Genomic DNA, 20,542 nt, shown 5'->3' with positions numbered 1-20,542 from the left:
ACTAAATCATAAACTATAACAGCTGTTATTGACGCGCCAAATTTAACTAGTCTAGCAAATCCGCTACAGGCCTTTTAAATGTAAACAAGACAACTTGTCACGTATTATAATCTGTACAAAATTTTTACTTTCCATATGTTGGTAACGGGCTGTCACGTGGATTTTCTTAGCGGCTTGTTTTCATAAATGCGGTTGCACAGTACAGTACACAGCCGCAAGTGGCGAGGGGGTAGTGGATGAGTTGTAGTGTTGTATTAAGTGACTAGAACATACTACTCCTAACGTTTGAGTGAAAATGTCGTCAGTCAGCGAAGAACTTAAAAACCTTGTAGTACAGTTATACGAAATTGATGCTTTAAAATTTGGGGATTACAAGATGAAAGTGGGAATTAATTCCCCAGTGTACTTTGATCTGAGAGTAATTGTGTCACATCCTTCCCTGATGGTTAGCAACTATTAATGAAAGTATTTTAAAGAAATAGATTAACATCCATTCATATGTTTGTATAGATGTTAGATCTGATAATTACCTTTGCGTCTCTTATTAATCACTCACATAAAAGTTTCTTCCTCGCCTGTGGACTTCAGTTTACGTTTCACTGTGGTCTGCAGCCTTGTTACACGTTGTTTGTGCAGTACATCGATTTAATACTGGAAAACGTCCGAATGTTGTTAATTGTATGTAGTTTAGATTAGATCCTGTTTTCCTTCCATAGACCCAAGAATGAGATGATTCTCGTGGGTGTGGAACGTGTCAGAAAGTGAAGGCTAACATAAAACCATAGAACATCTGAATATGATACTCACTTCACTGATCATTTGTCAGGAGATGAATACATTGCAGTAAAATTGAACTGCTAATATTTACAGAATTAATACACTGTCGGAATGAAATGTAGTTATGCTTTTCACACACCAGTTTGTAGAGCTGATGTATGCCTTTCATTCATAAATATATTGCAGTGCCGGTCTATATGTGTTTGTCTTCAGAACGTAATTGGTACCTTATATTTTCAGAGTGTACTGTCAAAACTTCTCTGGAACTTTGCACAAAATCGTGCAAAATGTAACCACATTTGTGGCGTTCCATATACAGCTTTACCTATAGCATCTCTCATATCTGTGAATGCAAACATACCAATGCTTATACGAAGGAAAGAAACCAAAAGCTATGGCACCAGAAAACTGATTGAAGGAAAATTTAAGAAAGGTGACACATGCATAATTATCGAGGATGTGGTTACCTCTGGCTCGAGCATCTTGGATACCTATAGGGTAGGTAAAGTAAATTTATGTATTTATACAGTTAATTCTTTTTTAAAAGCAGTTAGTAAACCTACAGGAAGCAGTGCAGCAAGTATTGTGTATTTTTACTTACACCTTAACAATAATTGCTACTATGCTGACGTCAAGTTTAACAAACTGAACTCTGACAATTCAAAACTCCATTCAGACATAAATATTACATTAACTGAAGCATTAGATGCCACTTCATCAGTTCACAACAAAATTGTCATCTTTCAATCGTACCTAGACTTCAAGCTCTGCTGTAACTAAATGTGCCCCCATAACCTGCATTCCAAAAACTATTACAGATACAAAAGAATTATTGCCTTTTTTCTTTACCCTGTTTGTAAACTATGTCATATGCCATATCCTGATTACAGGACAGAGCTGACATGCAGTATTGGTAGATTCAATCGATGCAAAACATTCAGTAAAACTGCGTACTGGTACCACAAATGAAGAATATCGATTCATTCTCACAATGACCAAGGTTCTGTATGAAAAGGAAATTTATATTGTAATGTAAAACACAGAATTTGATGGAGAAAGGTGTGGTGGAGGGGATGTTAACCTTGTGTTAGGAGAAAGAGACAATATCTTAAAAGGGCTAATCCATATTGTTCAGTTTGGAGGAAGGGATTGGTGAGGAAGCTATGTATGCTAATGGGAACTGGAGTGGAGTTCATGAAAGTAAAACTAAAAATTGTGTTTTAAAGTGCCACACATTTTTAATGGCATCTAAGGCACTAAACTGGCATCTCATGCCTTGTAATGTACAGCTGCCTGTGCAGTTTTGTTTTTATTAATATTTGTGATGAAAGGGGCATTATAAGGTCATTGGACTCCTTAATGTGGGAAATAGAACAACGACTGGAATGTTCTCCAGGTCTTGCAGTCATTTTGTCATATATATTGAGAAAATTTCGATAGTAGGCTGAGATCTTGAATCTGCAAACTTAGATTTGATGACCAAATCCACTATATACAACACAGCAACATTCTTGACATAGCCCATGCACGTGACACTGTAGGGCAGAATGAGTTCTAGAAAACAATTCTATTGTAATGTTTCTAATTTCTGAATTGCGCAGGTGGGAACTTTCCCTATCCTGTGTTCCCATAACCCTCCTGGCCTCGTCCTCACCCATCCAGTCCCCTCGCTATTCCCATTCCAGCACTACACAGCTATCATTTCACCGCCACACCCAGTCTTTTAATTTCTTTTATTTTTATTTCTCTCCTTTCCGCTACTTACCCCCCTTCCCCCTCTGCACCTTCTCTCCTACCCTCCGTCTAAACTGCAACACTTCACTGTCTGCCACTCCCACCATACTATCCCTCCCCCTCCCCGCCCCAGCCTCCTCCTTACCCCCACCCAGTTGCCACTCCCATCATGCACTGGTGCTGCTGATCAGTGTAGTTTCAGCTCTCTGAGGCTGCAGATGTGTGTGTGTGTGTGTGTGTGTGTGTGTGTGTGTGTGTGTGTGTGTGTGAGAGAGAGAGAGATATAGAGAGAGAGAGAGTGAGAGAGCAGAGGGCTCGCCTTAACCACTCGGACCGTGAGGATGGGAATAACTTCCTTTATTATATTAAAAAAAAAAAAAAATCACCTAATCATCAGTGCATATTGTGTGCCAATGTGGTGGTTGACTGGAAGCAAAGCAGTCGTTAGTGATCCACTTCTGGAGCACATGGTTCACATCAGTATTATTATAATTACCAAAGCTAGTGAATCTCTAGGTGAACATTTAATTCCCTTGCTTCTTGTGGGACCAAAATGAAACTCACTACTTCAACCAATAAGATTCCCAACTGCTCAGGTGAACTGATAGTAATAAGAGAGGACGACGAGACCTCCGAATTTTCCTTAAAGGTCCTACGACTCTTTCATGGGTGTATGGGGTAAGCATGAGGCCCCAAGTTACTGTAGCTCCTACTTCCTTTCTTCTGCTGCTATCTCCCATCACCAACTGTCAGCACTCTTGTCTTTGTCATGGTGGCAACCTTTGATGTTGACTCAGCAATTTCACTAGGTTACCCTTTCTTTCACACACATCTTCATTCATTTCTCTTATATCACTCTTGGGCTGAAGTAATTTTGGTCCTCTTCTGGGGTGTGACATCCAATTTCTATAGTGTGGACTGACTGGGGAAGAATGCCTTAAATAGAACCTACTGCGTACAATGATGATGACCCTCTGTGCACAGTGACTGCGTAGACACGTATATGGACTTGATGGCCAATCCAACCTGGTGATATTGTTATGTACCCTTGTGATAGAACGCAGTTACATCATAGGGATCACACTTCTGTAGCCTGGGCTGGTAGCTCCCTACGCCTACCATGGGGGAGATGCAAATCTTCCTGGAGCATCAGGACTCCTGGCAGTGGCCGTTGTGCCTGATGACTTTTGTTGTAGCTGGGTGGTGCCTGTGAGAAGGCCCCTTGATTGGAGTAAGTGGTATCTGGGTGGACATTTTGCACATAAAATGTATCCAGTTTAACCAGTACAATGGTCATTCTGATTTTCCTGTTTTGACAGACAGGGCTTGGTATTTCAATGCGGACAGTTAAAATACTGCTGCTTTGTCTACGTTGGCTACCCCATGAGAAGAGGGACAAGCTAGACGACTGGTAGTGAAACAATTTACTCAGTATGTGATGTGCTCTAGAACAGATGCAGATACTTCTGTGATGATTAAACCATTATTTTTTTGGGGAACACATAGAAGACAAATTTGGAGAAGTTGGCTCATTGGGAAAAATGTTCAGTGGATCACTATTACAGCCTCCTCTGCTGTACAGTCTGAAGCTATTCAGGCTTATGAATGACTGGGTGACATAATGTGACTATTGCTCCACGTGAAACTTTGAAACATGGTGAGCCTGTATTGAATGGCAGGGTGTACATTTTGTCAAATGTGCACAAAAAGGTCCTAAGGACAATTGAATAGATACAGGTGCTTTCACCTTAGCGTTTGAAGGAAATGTCCTACAGAAAAAGTTAGAATTACAGTGTACAGTTGTGATATGAAACCTTATGTCCCGAGACGCATGAGGTGTTTCCAGTGACTACATTTGGGTCGTATGTCATCCCAGTGTATGGCAGACCCAAAAGGTAGAAACTTCCGACGATCACTATACGGAAATTGTGCTTTTAAACAGCCAATTGTGTGTGTCAGTTGTACTAAGCAGCATACTCCATGTTCACCAATTTGCACAGTCTTCAAAAGAGGAAAAAATACGAGAATATAAATCATTTGACCACAGTCATATACTGAGGAAAAAATATGAATGCCTGCATCATGTTAACCTAACCAATTATGCAGAAGCCACTGCTGTTGTATTGTATGGAACTGGGGACCTAGAAACGATAGAGAGGCTTCGTCCCCACCTTAGCCCTCAGTGGTTCACATCCCACAACAGGCTACAGCAGTCCACTCATCCCACTGCCGCCCCACACTGAACCCAGGGCCATTGTACGGTTCAGCCCCCAGTGGACCCCACATGGAAAGCAGTGCTTTAGACTGCACAGCTAACCGGACAGGCCAGTCACTGCTGTTACTCTCCTGTAGCTCAGTTTTTTTCTGCACCAGATCAATCACTGCCCTCCACCCTTGTGGATCCCGTGGCATTGTCTTCGGGAGTTACTTCCCACATCCATTTGTAGAAGCAGCTTCCTCCTCTGGAATCTACCAGTGAGAGAGCTCCCTGTCTGTACTCCCTCACCCTGGAAACCCAAAGATCAGAGGATTGATACCAGGTAATGGCCAAAGCAACCGTGGCCTGCGAGTCCCATTGCTGCCTACTCTTCATCCATCCCCTTGTGTACAGTCGCTGAGCCCTCGCAAGACTCTGAGCCACTAAGATTGCTACTCACCATATAGAAGAGATATTGAGTCACATAGAAGCACAACAAAAAGACTGTCAACAGTGAGCTTGGCCAGAAAGGCCTTCATCGGAATTAGGCAACATACCCTCACATAAACGTAACTCACACACGTGTCCACAGTCGCTGGCTGCCAAGGCCAGACTGCAAGCAGCAGCGCATGATGGGAGAAGCAATCTGCATGGTACGGATAAGGAGGAGGCTGGGGCGTGAAAGGAGAGGGAGGGGAATAGCAGGGTAGATGTGGGGTACAATAAGGTGCTGCTTGTGGGAGAATACAGGGACAAAGTGGAGAGAGTGTAGGGCAGAAGGGTGGTTAGATGGAGGGGCAGGAAAGGGGGGGAGGTTAGACGGAAAGGGGGACAGCAAAAATGGCGAAGTAAAAAGACTGTGGGTGCATTGGTGGAATTTGGTGGAATAGGGGGCTGTGTAGTGACAGAGTGAGAAGAGGGAAGAGGACATGTGGGTGATGTACAATGACTAATGATGGTTGATGCCAGGAGGGTTACGGGAACATACGACATACTGCAGGGAGATGTCTCACATGTGCAATTCAAGAAAGCTGGTATTGGTAGGAAGGATTCAGATGGCACAAACCTCAAGCTTCACTGGTCATTTTTCTATCCCCTTCCCTGTCTTTTTACCTCTCTCTTTTTCTGCTGTCCCCCCCTTTCCCTGTCCTCCATCTAACCGCCTGGCTGCACCTAGCAGCCCCATCATCTCCTCCTTGTCCCTGTATGCCCTCACAAGCAGCACTTTATCATCCCCCACCCCTATCCTGCCATCCCTCCTCCTTACCCCTACTAGCCAGATTGCTTCTCCCATCGCGTGCAGGTGCTCCCAGTCTGGCCTTGACAGCCAGAGACTGGTCATGTATTTATGAGTTGAGTTTTTGTGAGAGTATGTGTGTATGTTGTCTAATTTCGATGAAGGGCTTGTTGGCCGAAAGCTTACTTGCTGTAAGTTTTTTTGTTGTGCCTATCTGTGACTCAGCATCTCTGCTGTATGGTGAGTAGCAATCTATCCTTCTCATAATACTGTTGTTGTTCCTGCCTGGAGATTTTCTGTTGTGTCCAGCCAAACACCCGAGTCTTCATCTAACTGCAAAGGCTTAAAGAGGTCCTCCAAGGGTAAAGGGTCTTCTCCTTCGCCACCTCGTAGATCCTGTTCGATGGTGTCGGCACATGATACCTTAGCCCGGCCAGCCTCCATGTCATTGGTGCACACCAACAACCTTTTCTCAGCAAAAGTAAGCTGATGCTTCTGGGGACCCCATGAAGCAGGATCCTCCTGCTTCTGTGCCCTGTAGTAGCACCTCTTCCCCAGCTGTCACTCGGCAGCCGCCGAGGTGATGCCCCCACTCTCCTCTAATGGAACATTCGCGGCCTTCGGTTCCACTAAGTGGATTTACGGCTGCTTGTAGCGTCACATTGTCCCCTTGTACCCTGCCTTTAGGAAATGAAATTGTGCCCTCACGACCGCTTGGAGCTTTATTTCTTACTGATTCATTTTGACCTTCCCCCTAAGGTCGGCATTCCCTCTCATGGGGCGTCATGCTGCTCATACGGCATGACATTCATAGTCAAACCATCTCACTGACTACCAATCTTCAAGCTGCGGCATTCGCCTTTTCCTTCCCCATGTGACGTGTTCCCTCTGTACTATATATGTCCGTCCATCATTTGCTGTCACCAGGGCAGACTTCCAGCAACTTATTGCGCAGCTACCTCCCCACTTTTGCTTTTAATGCACATCATCCCTGTTGGGGTTCTCCCAGAACCTGGCAGAGAGGTGCCCTTTTGGCTGACTTTCTTAACCAACTTAACCTCTTTTCCCTTAACACTGGAGCACCCACTTTCCCTTCCGACTCCTTGCACATCTATTCCCATTTGGACCTATCCTTCTGCACTGCCCAGCTTGCCCATTGTCTTGAGTGGTCTTTTCTTTCTGACACCTACTCGAGTGACCTTTTCCTGTGTGCTATCTGTTTGCTGACCCCTACTCCATCCGCATGCATGCCTAAATGGCAGCTTCCTATGGCTGACTGGCAGCTTTACTCCTCCCAAGCGACCTTCGAAGAATGAGATTTCCACCAGGTCAAATATCTCACCAATGTTATCCTTACTGCTGCAGAACGTTCCATCTCCCGCACTTCCTTTCTACCATGTCGTGTCCTGGTCCCTTGGTGGACTGAGGCATGCTGCAACACAATTCGTGCACTTAAACATGCTCTCCGCATTTTAACCACCACCCTACACTGGCAAACTGCATTCGTTATAAACAGATGCGTGCAAAATGTCATCGCGTTCTTAGAGATAGCAAAAGAGCTAGCTGGATTTCATTCACTAGTTCTTTTAAGTTACACCCCTTTCTCTGTCATGTGTGCCAACCTCTGACGACTGTCTGGAACCAGGATCCATACCCCAATTTCTGGCAAAACAGTCTGTATGGATTTCTGGTGGCGCAATTAGTTTCTCACACCATCTTTACATCTTGGGCCTGTTGCCCTTCCATTTGTTGAAACTACAAAATTTCTTGGGCTCATGCTCAATAGGAAACTCCCTTGGTCCTCCCATGTGTCTTACCTGGCAGCCCTCTGTATGCAGTCCCTCAGTCTCCTACGTGTCCTCAATGGTTCTTCCTGTGGTGCCAATTGAACCGTCCTTCTCTGTTTGTACCGGTCCCTTGTCCATTTGAAACTTGACTATGGGTGTTTTGTTTGTGTCTGCACACCCATCCCTCTTACGCCGTCTCAACACTATCCACCATCATGTCATCTGTCCGGCCACGGGCACCTTTTACACCAGCCTGGTTGAGAGTTTGTATGCTGAAGCTGCTGAACTACCACTGTCCTACCACTGTGACTTTTACCCCAGCAGGTATGCTTGCTGTTTGTCTGCCAAGTGTGGCCACCCCTCCTATGCCTCCTTCTTTGATGATTCCTTTGATCGTCAGTATGGGGCTCTTACCTCTTCTCTGTTACCCCCTGCTGGAGTCCGCTTTCTCCACTTGCTACGGTGGCTTAACTTCACACTACCTGCAACACTCCCAGTGGGTGTGAACTCATCACCTTGGCTTCGTGAAGCGGCCCATGTTAACCTTGTCCTTTATTCGCTACACCAGCCTCGGTCTGTCGCCTCCAGTTTCACTACCTTTGCGTGGAACTTTGCGATAGTACCTTTGTCTACACTGATGGCTCTCGGACTGACCGTGGGGTCGGATATGCCTTCATCATTGGCACCCATATCTTTCAATATCGGTTTCCGTCACACTCAGCAGTAATTACAGCCGAGCTCGTCAACTTGTGTTAGGCCACGGAGTACATCCGGTGACACAGCCTTTCCAGTTGTGTCCTCTACTCAGACTCATTCAGCGCCCTCCAAAGTCTCTGTGCGCTGTACACTGCTCATCCCTTAGTGCAGCAGGTCCAGGGAAACTGTCACTTGCTCACTCTTGGTGGAGCCAATGTCATGTTTCTGTGGGTCTCTGGTCATGTCTGTCTGTCAGGAAATGAGACTGCTGACGCTGCTGCCAAGGCTGCAGTCCTCATACCTCAGCCCACGAGTACCTGTATTCAGTCTGATGCTCTCTGCGTTGCCGTCTGTCAGGAGGTGATGTTCCTTTGGCATCATCAATGGTCCTCTCTTCGTGGGAATAAGCTTCGGCTTATTAAGGCTCTCCCAGTGCCTTGGACGACCTCCTCTCAGCCCTCCCGCCGGGAGAAGATTACTTTAACTCGGCTGCGTATTGGGCACTGCCTTTTTAACCATCATCATTTGCTAAGTGGCGCTACCCCACCACTTTGTACACATTGCACCCAAACTTTAACTGTCCACCACTTCCTGCTGAAATGCCCCTTTTTTAACAATTTACGTTCCAGCTTGGGTTTGCTGTCTGATTTATCAGCAGTTTTCGCGAATGATGTGCGGGCTGTCAACCGCGTTTTACTTTTTAGCCGTGAAAGCAATATGGCAAAGGACATTTAATTTTTAGTTTTGGACCTCCATTTCTGTGTGGTGTCTTTTATAGCCCTTTCTCTTGTCCCTGTTTTTGGCTGTCTTCTCTTATGTCAATTGGAATTGACATTTAATCGCTTTTTAACTCCTCTCTGAGTTCGTGTTCTATAGTTTTGACTTGGGCACGCATGACCCCAGTTGTTTTTTGCGCCCTAAAGCAAAACAAAACAAAACAAAACAAAACAGGTGACCAGAAGTCCAGGTCCTCACCCTCTCCCTGTGCTGAGGCTCCTTTGTCGACTTGATGGCAGCTGCTCATTTGTGGTTGATCTCTTGTGGTTCACAGTTGATGCAGTGTTACATATGAACTATAGGAAGCTGAGTAGATTTGTTAGTGTAATAGCTAACAATGTCTTAATTTGTTCTAATTTCCTGAGCTTACTGTAATCAGTGCATCATACCAACAGAGAAATCTGTCCAGTTCATCAGCAGCAGCAATTTTATGTCCACTGTGGGATAAATGCAGTGTAGAAATTTTTCCATGCATAACAGTCATCAACTCTACAACTCTGTGTTGCTCTTGTATGTTTTCTAATGTCATCTACCTACTTTTCCTTTGTTCATTGTCTTGGTCACTTTTATCTTTTGGGTTCCAACAAAATACTTCCATGGAATATCTGCCATCCATTTGCCTAACTACATGTCCAACACACTTCCATTTTGTGTCAATTACGTCACAATTCTATCAGCCTCTCCAATCAGTTTGTAGGTCAGTCTGTTTTCTTGTCTCTCTAACCAACTCCAACACCTTTGTCTCAATTACACACTGAGCAACCTGCAGTTTTTGGATTTTTCAGATTGAAATTTCATCTTCCAGTACCAGACAGAGCTAGTAATGCACACTAATTGTAAACTTACCATTTTAGACATGTTAAAAGCTCAATTTGGAAAATGCAATTTGGTTGCCCAAAAACACTCCAGGTCATTTACATGCCTCTTTATTTCTTTTCTGTACATACAGTCATCATCCTCATCTGCATAACAAACATTACCTCGTCCACTGACTGAATTCAATATTAATTTCCCAAAACATTAAAATTGTGCTGTAAAATGATGGGGCAAAATGTTAAAACAGCTGCCTGTAGCATGCCACCAAGTGACATTCAGTTACTTGATGAGGTATGGAAAGTATATTGGTAGCGGAAAGATTAGCAGGGAATCATCATAGTGATGATACAGGCCACAAATGGGGAAAATCCACTGACGTAAGTGACCTTGGCAAAAGGGCAGTGTGCTGTGGCCCAGGCATTTGGGAACAAGCATCTTGGAAACAAAGAATCTGATTGGCTGTTCATATGCTGCTGCTGTTGTTAGTGCCTATGGAGTGTTGGTAAAATATGGTAAAAAAAATTACCCATGGGCAATGTGGTATTGAACATCCATGCCTCATCACAACGTATTTTCAGAAACTTGCCTGCTTAGTAATATAGGATAAGTGGCAATCCATAGCAGACTTAATGACAGAGTACAGTGCTAATGCAGGCACCTGAGTCCCATTTTTTGTAACACCAGGTCGTAATCCAGAGAGATGGCTGCAGGAAACATGCGCCGTGCTACTGACTCTGGTCAGTGGGGGCAGTATTATATTATGAGGGCATTCACCTCAGCTTTTCATGGGACCTCTGGTAGTAATTAAAGGCACCATGACAGCTGTGAACTACGTGAACACTATTGTGGACCACTTGCAACCCTTCATGCTTGATGTCACCATCGCCAATAGCAGTGGCATATTCCAGTAGGATAACTCTACTACAAGGTCATCATTTTGCTACAGTGCTTTGATAAGCATAATAGTGAACTCACGTAAATGTCTTGATCACCAAATTCCACTGATGTGATCCTGGTGGAACTGTCATGTACCAGTTCGTGCTACATACCTCTGAACATGTCGAATTTATGCCATACAGAATAGCTGCTGTATTGTATTGATGCTATTAAGCAGGTAGTCATAATGTTTTGCCCCACCAGTATATATCTTTAATGTGTTTAAAATAATGAAATTGTGAACAGCCAACAAGCTACTATTTTAGTAATAATTTATTTTGCTACTGGTTTTTGTTGTAAGACTGTCGTGCCATCTCTGACATATCAACAGCAGTGTGTGATTACATTTAAAAAAAAACCTTGACATCTGATTTCCTATCGTTTAGCATAGAGTTTATTTATCTGTGATATTGTTGACGAGTGAGGTGGCACGGTGGTAAGAAATTGCTTTTGTATCTGGTAGGATAGTATTTGAAATCCATCTCTAGCCACAGGAATGATAAATTTTACAAAAGAAAATAGTTTCTTGCATTGGCTTTTTTATATATATTTTATTTTTATTTTATAAACGACCACATTTCATTTGTGCAGCCATTTTCAAGCAAAATGTTTAACCTACGTTACAGTAATTTTATGGACTGTGTGTAGTTTGCTGTGTTTGAGAGGTAGAGATTCTAAAGTTCAAGCATGATGGTAAGTTAGTGAACATTTATGTGTTTAATAACTCCTGATCATCTGTCAGCATGTCTAAGTACTTTCAGTTTGACATTGTTTACTTCAGCCATTATCTTCATTTTGTTACTGACATATATAGAAATTTCTGTGTAAAAGCTGTGTGTATGAAGCATTTTCTCTTAAATTGTTAGATTTATTAGTTAAACTTAGAGTAGTAGTAATTTTTCAGAAAGGAACTTGATTGAGCAAAAAGCATTTGCCACTCAGTACTGTATACATTTGCTAATAAGCTGCAATATGTTAATGTTTTTTGTAGGCATTACATGTTCTGAGATGATGAAACTTGTCAGATGTTACATTTAGGATACTTATCTTTTCACTATCTGATATACATACATGCGAGTGGTGTCCAGACATGGATATGACAAGATTAGTAATTTGTTAATAATTGTTGCCACATACATTTACGCGGTGGCCAGTGCTGAATGAGATCACACAGTATTTAAGATAACAGATTTATATTTAAGAGCAAACTTGAAATCCTTGACAGACAATTCTAATTTATGTTTTCCACTGTTTCTATAAATTACGTCCAGTAATTAAATATTGTTGCATCTTTGTGCAATGTGAGAGTGTTTTGCACCACTTATGATTATAAAGTTGCAGAGATGTGTAAACTTAATCTTCTTTACTTTTTCCGTAAACAATAATCATTCGTAGTGTGAAGTTCCATTGCAGCAAATAATAATGAGCTTATGAACTTTTTCAGGTGAAGAGCTGAATTTCGCATGTGATCATTTTTCATAATAGTGAAAATTGTGATAATGTATCTTATTTTTGTCTCATTTCACTTGTGTGTGCTCAGTACTTCAACACTTCTGTCTTGGAAGAGAAAATACACAATTTAGACAGTAACACAAGTTGCTGTTCAGTGAACTCATGCGTGATCAACATACTGAATGTTTTGGCTGTTAAAACCTGATGATCTGATTCATATTCTTTATTTTTTCATAAATCTTTGTCCTCGGTTTCCAAATCTCCAAAAAATTGACCTTAACAATGAATTTACAAGATCTCAAAACTCTCTATTAATTTGAGAGAGAATTTCTCATTCCATCCATTTTATCTACATCTTAGAAGACATGTCAAACTGCAGACAGCCACAAATAAGACAGTTGCCTTTTACGTGCGCCTATCTGCAACTTGACATGTCTGCTTTACGGTAAGTAGCAATGTGTTGTTTCCTACATTGTTGATATTCCTACCTCAAGTTTTGGTCATTTTATTGTGTACATCTTTGGTGGTGGTGGTGGTGGTGGTGGTGTAGTATTGTTGTTATCTTCAGTCCAAAGACTGGTCTGATGCAACTCTCATGCTAGTTGGTCCTGTGCTAGCCTTACCTCTATGCATAACTGCTGTCACCATTCATGCATTTGAACCTGCCTACTGAAGTCAAGCCTAGGTGGCCCTCTACAATTTTTACCCTCCAGATTGTCCTCCATTATAAAATTGACAATTCTTTGATGCCAGAGGATGTTTTCTATCAACCAAACCCTTTCGTTTTCAGGTTGTGCATCAGCTTCAGAATTAGATGAGAGTATACTAGTGAACCTTATCAGTCATCTTCTCTAAAATCCCCCCCACCCGGTGGGCTCGCCCGTTTTTGATGGGTTTGAGCTTGGCTACCATGGGGCCCAAGCCTTTGCAGCATATTTTCTCTCCCGTACTGTATGTCTATCCTCATGCTATTCTTTTTTCCCTCCCTTGGGAACACATCTGGGGTGCTATTGGGAATGTTCTGCATTGTCTTTTGCTGACATAAGAACAGTCTCACTACTGTTTTTCATTCAGTTTTTCTTTCTTTGTTTTCCTTCTCCTCTTGTTCCTCCACTTTGGCATTTGAGGTTCCTCTTTTTCTTCTTCCTCCCTGTGTGCTCCTGGAGGCCGGCCCATGCGTCTAATGCATAACAGGTGACTTAGTTACGCGTAATCCCTAGGCCTGGGTCAATGCGTAGGGTTCTCATGTACCCCCTGGTACAGGCCAGGACCAGGAAGAGGTGACTGCCTGAGGTTCTACCTTCCCAAATTGCCGATTGGTCCCTCTGTCAGGTATTCGGAAAGTGTGACCTGAGGTGTGAACAATCACCTAATGCGGCTGCACCACGGTTCTTCGTGGTCTCACATACTATAGACAGTCAGTCCTTCACCACAGTAAATCCGTTTATTATTCAGAAAGGTGTTGGTGCAATTCTCGGCCCTGTGAAATCCTGCTGTCATTTACGGAATGGCACTTTGCTTTTGGAGACTATTTCTGATTCGCAGACACAACTGCTTGCTGCCTTGCTTCTCAATGGCTACCCTGTTCGTGTCGAGGCCCTTAGAACTCTGAATTCTTCCCGTGTTATTTACACTAGGCTGCTCAACAGTCTGACCGAGGCTGAAATCCAATCTTACCTCTCTGATCAGGGTGTCAGTGGCATTGATCGGGTGATGAAAAAGGTAGATTCCTCCTTAGTGCCCACCCACACACTTTCTCTCACCTTTGATCAAGTGGTGCTTCTGTCAAAGATCAAAGCAGCCAATGAAATTGAAATTGTCAGTCCAATCGTACATTCTGAACCTGATGCGCTGCTACCAGTGTCATCATTTCAACAACACTAGACTGTTTGATTGACACCCAACCAAATGTGTAACCTGTGGTACGGATACGCATGAGGGATTGTCCGACGCATCCTCCCCACTGTGTCAACTGCAATAGTTGTCATACTGCCTCCTCTCAGGATTGTCCAGTGTATCTTGATGAGAGTGTTGTCCAGGAGATCCAGGTAAAGGAAAATGCGCTTTACCCAGTCGCTCGTAAATTATTGGCTAGTCACAAACCCTGCGTCCAGCCATCTGGCACTTACAGTTCTGTTCTTGTTACCTCTCTCTCCGTGTACGATATGGTCACACAGACATGCGACCTCGAATTCAGCTCTGAGCTTGTGAAATCGCACAGTGCCAAAATAGCATCGCCATCACCCTGTTCAGCTGTACAAGCAGCCATCAAATCCTCGCCTAGAGGGACAAAGCCACCAGCTACACAACCAGTAGGCCGGAAAGGACAGGAGGAGTATTCCCGTGAAGACTTTCTATGTCCCTCCAACCAAATAACACCTGGGTCTTCCTCTGCTAACTGGAAAGTCTTGATGTCCAACAAAGGCAAACGGTTTTCTCGACGACTCAAAGAACCTCTTCAATGGTGTTGCCAAGTGATGCCTTAGCCCGGCCAGACTCCTTGTTGCCAGTGCGCACCACCAACTATTTTTCTGCAATGGACTCCACAGACCAACAGCACAAGCAAGACAATACTTCTGTGGACCTAATGGAGCAGGATCCTCCTGCTTCTGTGTTACGTAGCAGCGAGTCTTCACAGGATGTCACTCGGCAGCCACCGACTCTCCTCCAATGGAACATTTGTGGCCTTCGGTCCCACAAAGATGATTTGTGGCTGCTTTTAGCATTGCAGCGTCCCCTTGTACTCTGCCGACGGGAAACGATAAAGTGTCCTCACAACCGCTTTGAGCTTTCACATTTCGTTCTAGTTTGTTTTGACCTTCCCCCTGAGGTCGGCATTACATCTCATGGGGTATCATGCTGCTCATGTGGGATGATATTCATAGTCGACCCATCTCGCTGACTACCAGTCTTCAAGCTGCGGCAGTTTGCCTTTTCCTTCCCCACCTGACTTTTTCCCTCTGTACCCTTTATGTTTGTCCATCATTTGATGTCACCAGGGCAGACGTCCTTCAGCTTATTGGGCAGCAAGCTCCCACATTTCTGCTACTCGGTGACTATAATGCACATCATCCCCGTTGGGGTTCTCTCAGAACCTGTCAGAGGTGCCCTCTTGGCTGACCTTCTTAACCAACTTAAACTCTTCTGCCTTAACACTGGAGCACCCACTTTCCTTTCCGACTCCTCGCACACCTATTCCCATTTCGACCTATCCTGGTGCATTCCCCAGCTTGCCCATCGTCTTGAGTGGTCCATTCAGACACAATGGCAGCTTACTATGGCTGACTGGTGGCTTTACTCCTCCCTGGTGACCTTCAAAGAACATGAGTTCCTCAGTTGTGATGACCGGGTGGAATATCTCACCAACGTTATCCTTACTGCTGCAGAACGTTCCGTTCCTTGCACTTCCTCTTTACCATGCCGTGTTCCAGTCCCTAGGTAGACTGAGGTAAGCCACGATGCAGTTCACGGACGGAGATGTGCTCTCTGCGATTCTAAATGCCATCCTACAATGGCAAACTGCATTGATTATAAACAGATGCGTGCAAAGTGTTACTGCGTTGTTTGGGATGGCAAAAAAGCTAGCTGGATTTCATTCACTAGTTCTTTTAACAGTTACACCCCTTTCTCTGTCGTTTGTGCCAACCTCTGACGCGCTCTGGCACCAAGATCCATTCACCAGTTTCCGGCCTGACAGTCGCTGACGATGTCATTGTGGACCCTATTGCTACCTCCAACACCTTGGGCCGCCATTTTGCAGAAATTTCGAGCTCTTACCACTATCACCCAGCCTTCTTCCATGAGAAACGAGCGGAGGCGGTTTGGGCGATACCCTTCTCTTCCCAGAATCGTGAGTGCTACAATTCCACCTTCACTGTGAGGGAGCTAGATCAAGCTCTCAGTTCATCCCAGTCCTCCACCCCAGGGCCAGATACTGTCCACATTCAGACGCTGCAGCACCTTTCTCTTCCGAGCAAGCACTTTCTGCTTAACAAATACAGCCGCATCTGGGCACAGGGCACAAGGCACATTTCCAGGGCGTTGGTGTGAAGCAGCCGTCATACCCATACCCATACCTATGCCCAGTAAGATCAAAAACCCTCCTTCTAGCTACTGCCCCATCCCTCTCACCAGCTGCATTTGCAAGGTGATGGAACGTATGATTCATGCCCGGCTGTTATGGTGGCTTGAGTCTCACAATTTACTAACGACTGCATAGTGTGGATTTTGAGTGCGGCATTCTGCAGGTGACCATCTTGTTATTTCATCCACCCATGTCGTGAATGGTTGTCTGCGAAAATCCCAGACACTGGTAGTGTTTATCAAGTTGCAGATGGTCTGCGACACCTGCTGGAGAACTGGTATCCTCTGTACTCTACACGTGGGGCTTCCGTGGCTGCCCGTCCTGTTTCCTTCACGAATTTTTAAAAGACCGAGTTTTCAAGGTGTGTGTGTGGGTTCTGCCTTGTCAGATATCTTTATCCAGGAAAACGGTGTACTTCAGGGTTCTGTCCTCAGCATTGTCCTCTTTGCTATCACCATTAACCCTATAATGGCATGTCTCCTGCCAGGCATCTCCGGCTCCCTTTTTGTTGACGATTTTGCCATCTGTTGCAGTTCTCCACGGATCTGTCTCACTGAGCAGCGTCTCCAGCGATGTCTTGATCGTCTTTACTCCTGGAGCAGCGACAATTGCTTTCATTTTTCCCCTGACAAAACTGTCTGTACAAATTTCTGGCAGTGCAAATGGTTTCTCCCACCGTCTTTACATTTTGGGCCTGTTGCTCTTCCGTCCATTGAACCTATGAAATTCCTGGAGCTCATGCTCTATAGGAAACACTCTTGGTCCTCCCATGTGTCTTACCTGGCAGCAGTCCCTCAATTTCCTCAATGGTGCTTCCTGGGATGCCATTCAAAACTCGATTATGGGTTCTTTGTCCGTCCGTCTTGTGCTCCGTCTCGACACTATCCACCTTCGTGGCATCAGTTTGGCCACTGACGCCTTTTACACTAGCCTGGTTGAGAATCTGTATGCTGAAGCTGCTGAACTACCACTGTCCTGCCGCTGTGACTTTCTCCTCAGCAGGTATGCATGCCATTTGTCTGCCATGCATGGCCACCAATCCTATACCACCTCTGATGATTCCTTTGATCGCCAGTATGAGGCATGTCCCTCTTCTGTTACCCCCTGGAGTCCATTTTCGGTGCTTACTTCAGTAGCTTGACCTCACACTACCTGCAGCTTTCCCATTGGGTGTGAACCCTTCACCATCTTGGCTTCGTGAAGTGTTCCATGATAACCTTGGCCTTCATTCGCTTCCTAAGGACACTACTCCCGCTTCGTTCTATTACATTCAGTTTCAGGACCTTCGCATGGCATTTTGCGATAGCACCTGTATGTACGCTGATCGCATTCTGACTGACCGTGGTGTTGGGTGTGCCTTCGTCGTTGGCACGCATTGTTTTAGACATTGGCTTCTGGTGCACTGCTCATTATTTACAGCCGAGCTCTTTTCAATGTTTCAGAGCACCGAGTACATCCATCGACACAGACTTTTTAATTGTGATCTCTGCTCACCCTCCCAGTGCCCCTCAAAGTCTGTGCACTGTACACCGCCCATCCCTTACTGCAGCGGGTCCAGGAAAACTTTCACTCATTCTTGGTGGAACCAGTTTGAAGTTTGTGGGTTCCTGGTCATGCCAGGAAATGAGTCTGCTGACGCTGCTGCCAAAGCTGCAGTCCTCGTACCTCAGCCCACTAGATCTCTGTGTTGCTGTCTGTCAGGAGGTGGTGTCCTTTCCTCATGGGAATAAGCTCAGGATTATCAAGCCTCTCCCAGTGGCTTGGATGACCTCCTCTCGGCCCTCCCATTGGGAGGTGGTCATCTTAACTAGGTTGTGTATTGGGCACTGCCTTTTTAGCCATCATTATTTAGCAAGTGGTGCTCACCACCACTTCGTACAAATTGCGCCCAAGTTTTAACTGTCTGCCACTTCCTAATGAAATGTCTATTTTTTAACCATTTACGTTCCCGTTCTGAGTTATCGAGCATTTTAGCAAGTGACGCGCAGGCTGTCGACCGCGTTTTACTTTTTATCTGTGAAAGCAATATGGCAAAGGCTATCTAATTTTTAGTTTTGGGCCTCCATTTCTGTGTGGTGTCTTTTGTAGCCCTTTCTCAGGCCCCTGTTTTTGGCTGTCTACCCCTATGTCAACTGGGATAGACATTTAATCGCTTTTTAACTCCTCTCTGTCTTTGTGTTCTGCAGTTTTGACTCGGGCACATATGACCCCAGTTGTTTTTGTGCCCTACAACAAAACAAGACAAATCTTCTCTAAATTTACAAAAATGCTATAAATGAGCATTCCCCTTACTTCAGACAAACTAAGAAATTTTAAGCGAGATTTAAAAAAAGTAAAACTGAGCGGCAGAAAAACATTGAAGTATCTTAATAAAGAATTTTTAGATAAGCATAGTGGAGAGTACAATTATAGGATTGGAATAAATAGTATCAGCCATTGAAACATTCTTTCATTGCCAGAAATGGAGTTAATATATGGAGGTGTAGTCTTTTATTTGCTGAGACTGCCATCATAGAGTATTTATTTAACTGAATCACCTGCATCACACACTCGTACTAAAAATAAAGATTTTACATTTAATACCAAACCACACAATTTGTTAAATACAAAGAATGTGTTGTACAAACAATTTATAGAAAGTCTGTTACACTTTATTGGCCAAGCATATTAACAGAACTGGTCTCATAATATACGTTTTTAACATTTAGTGTTGCTAATTGTTTGAAATAAACATTTGTAGCTGTAGCAACTGAAGCACTTATTTTCTGATGTAGAATTTATAGATGCTATATTCTGTAAAATTTTGTTGTACTGATTGTAATGCTAAGTGTGCCAATTTTGTGACTGTCATTTGTTATTGCTTCTATTTGAAAGAAGGTTTAGTCATGGTAACAACATTAATTATAAATATTTGAACCATGTAAAAAAATCCTTTTTTCCCCAAAACAGGATTTGACACAAGAGGGCCTTGTTGTCACAGAAGCAGTCGTTGTTGTTGATAGAGAGCAAGGCGGTACACAAAATGTTGCTCAGTATGGAATACAAATGAGTAGTCTATGCACTCTTTCACAGGTAATGTGTTCATAATTTTCTGTTTGCTTACTGTATTATCCTAGAGTGTTTAATCATCATTCCTGCATGATTAAGAAGGAATGAGCCTGTCTCTCTGTAGTTATTGTTTACAGTGACAGTATTTGCAGCAATGTGTTTGTTTCCGTATGCAAATATCTCTGTATGGCTGGCATATTTGTTAGCATTTTCCAATAATGAAAACATGAAGTGATAACAACAAAGAAATGCCACAGTAGTACTCATATAAAGCATTACAGACTGTTGATACTAAAACAATTAGCAACAAATAGGAATATCAGCAGTATATAAACTCAGAAAGAAAATCAGCTGACCATTGTTTCACTTTTTTATGGACATTTAAAAATAGAAAGGACATTGACAATTATGGACAAAGCGCTGGATGTGTATGTACGCTCATGGGCTTGTACTTTATTTCTTATCTGCAATTTGAAATCTTGAGAAAGTATTTTTTTTATTTTATATCAAAACGAAATTGAGTGATGACATCAAATTTGGGCAAGAATAAAGGGGACCGTGTGCAGGAAACTACATGCATATGGCTTATTGGAATCTACCTCAGCCCCTTTGTGGTGGCGCGGTTCCTTTCTTCCTTTTACCTGCACCTACCTGTGAATTCGTTGCAGCTGGCTGTGGTGGCCAAGTGGTTCTAGGCGCTTCAGTCTGGAACCGCGCAACTGCTATGCTCGCAGGTTCGAATCCTGCCTCGGGCATGGATGTGTGTGATGTCCTTAGGTTAGTTGGGTTTAATTAGTTCTAAGTTCTAGGGGACTGATGACCTCAGATGTTAAATCCCATAGTGCTCAGAGCCATTTGAACCATTTTTTTGAACTCGTTGCAGCCAATTGCCAGTAGGAAAGCCGAGCAGAAACCTACCGTACTGCAACTTATACACCACGCTGCATACAACATAACTATTCCAAGAATTGGGAAAAGGTCTTAATTTTGAATGAAAGGTG

The 20,542-nt window shown here is 43.7% G+C and overlaps 1 protein-coding gene across 1 annotated transcript in view; it reads left to right on the top strand.

The window, feature by feature from the left end:
• The first annotated feature begins 203 nt into the window (after positions 1–203).
• LOC126458227 (uridine 5'-monophosphate synthase) overlaps positions 204–20,542 on the top strand; it is an 83,226-nt gene continuing 62,887 nt past the window's right edge. Inside the window, 3 exon segments of the mRNA XM_050095125.1 lie at positions 204–445; positions 1,018–1,275; positions 19,443–19,565. Coding sequence (XP_049951082.1) covers positions 296–445; positions 1,018–1,275; positions 19,443–19,565 — 531 coding nt within the window. The 5' untranslated portion in view covers positions 204–295.

Source organism: Schistocerca serialis, chromosome 2 (assembly GCF_023864345.2).
Source record: "Schistocerca serialis cubense isolate TAMUIC-IGC-003099 chromosome 2, iqSchSeri2.2, whole genome shotgun sequence".
In the NCBI taxonomy this organism is placed as follows: domain Eukaryota; kingdom Metazoa; phylum Arthropoda; class Insecta; order Orthoptera; family Acrididae; genus Schistocerca; species Schistocerca serialis.
The sequence above is the reverse complement of the archived record's forward strand: the minus strand, read 5'-3'. Positions and strand labels throughout refer to the sequence as shown.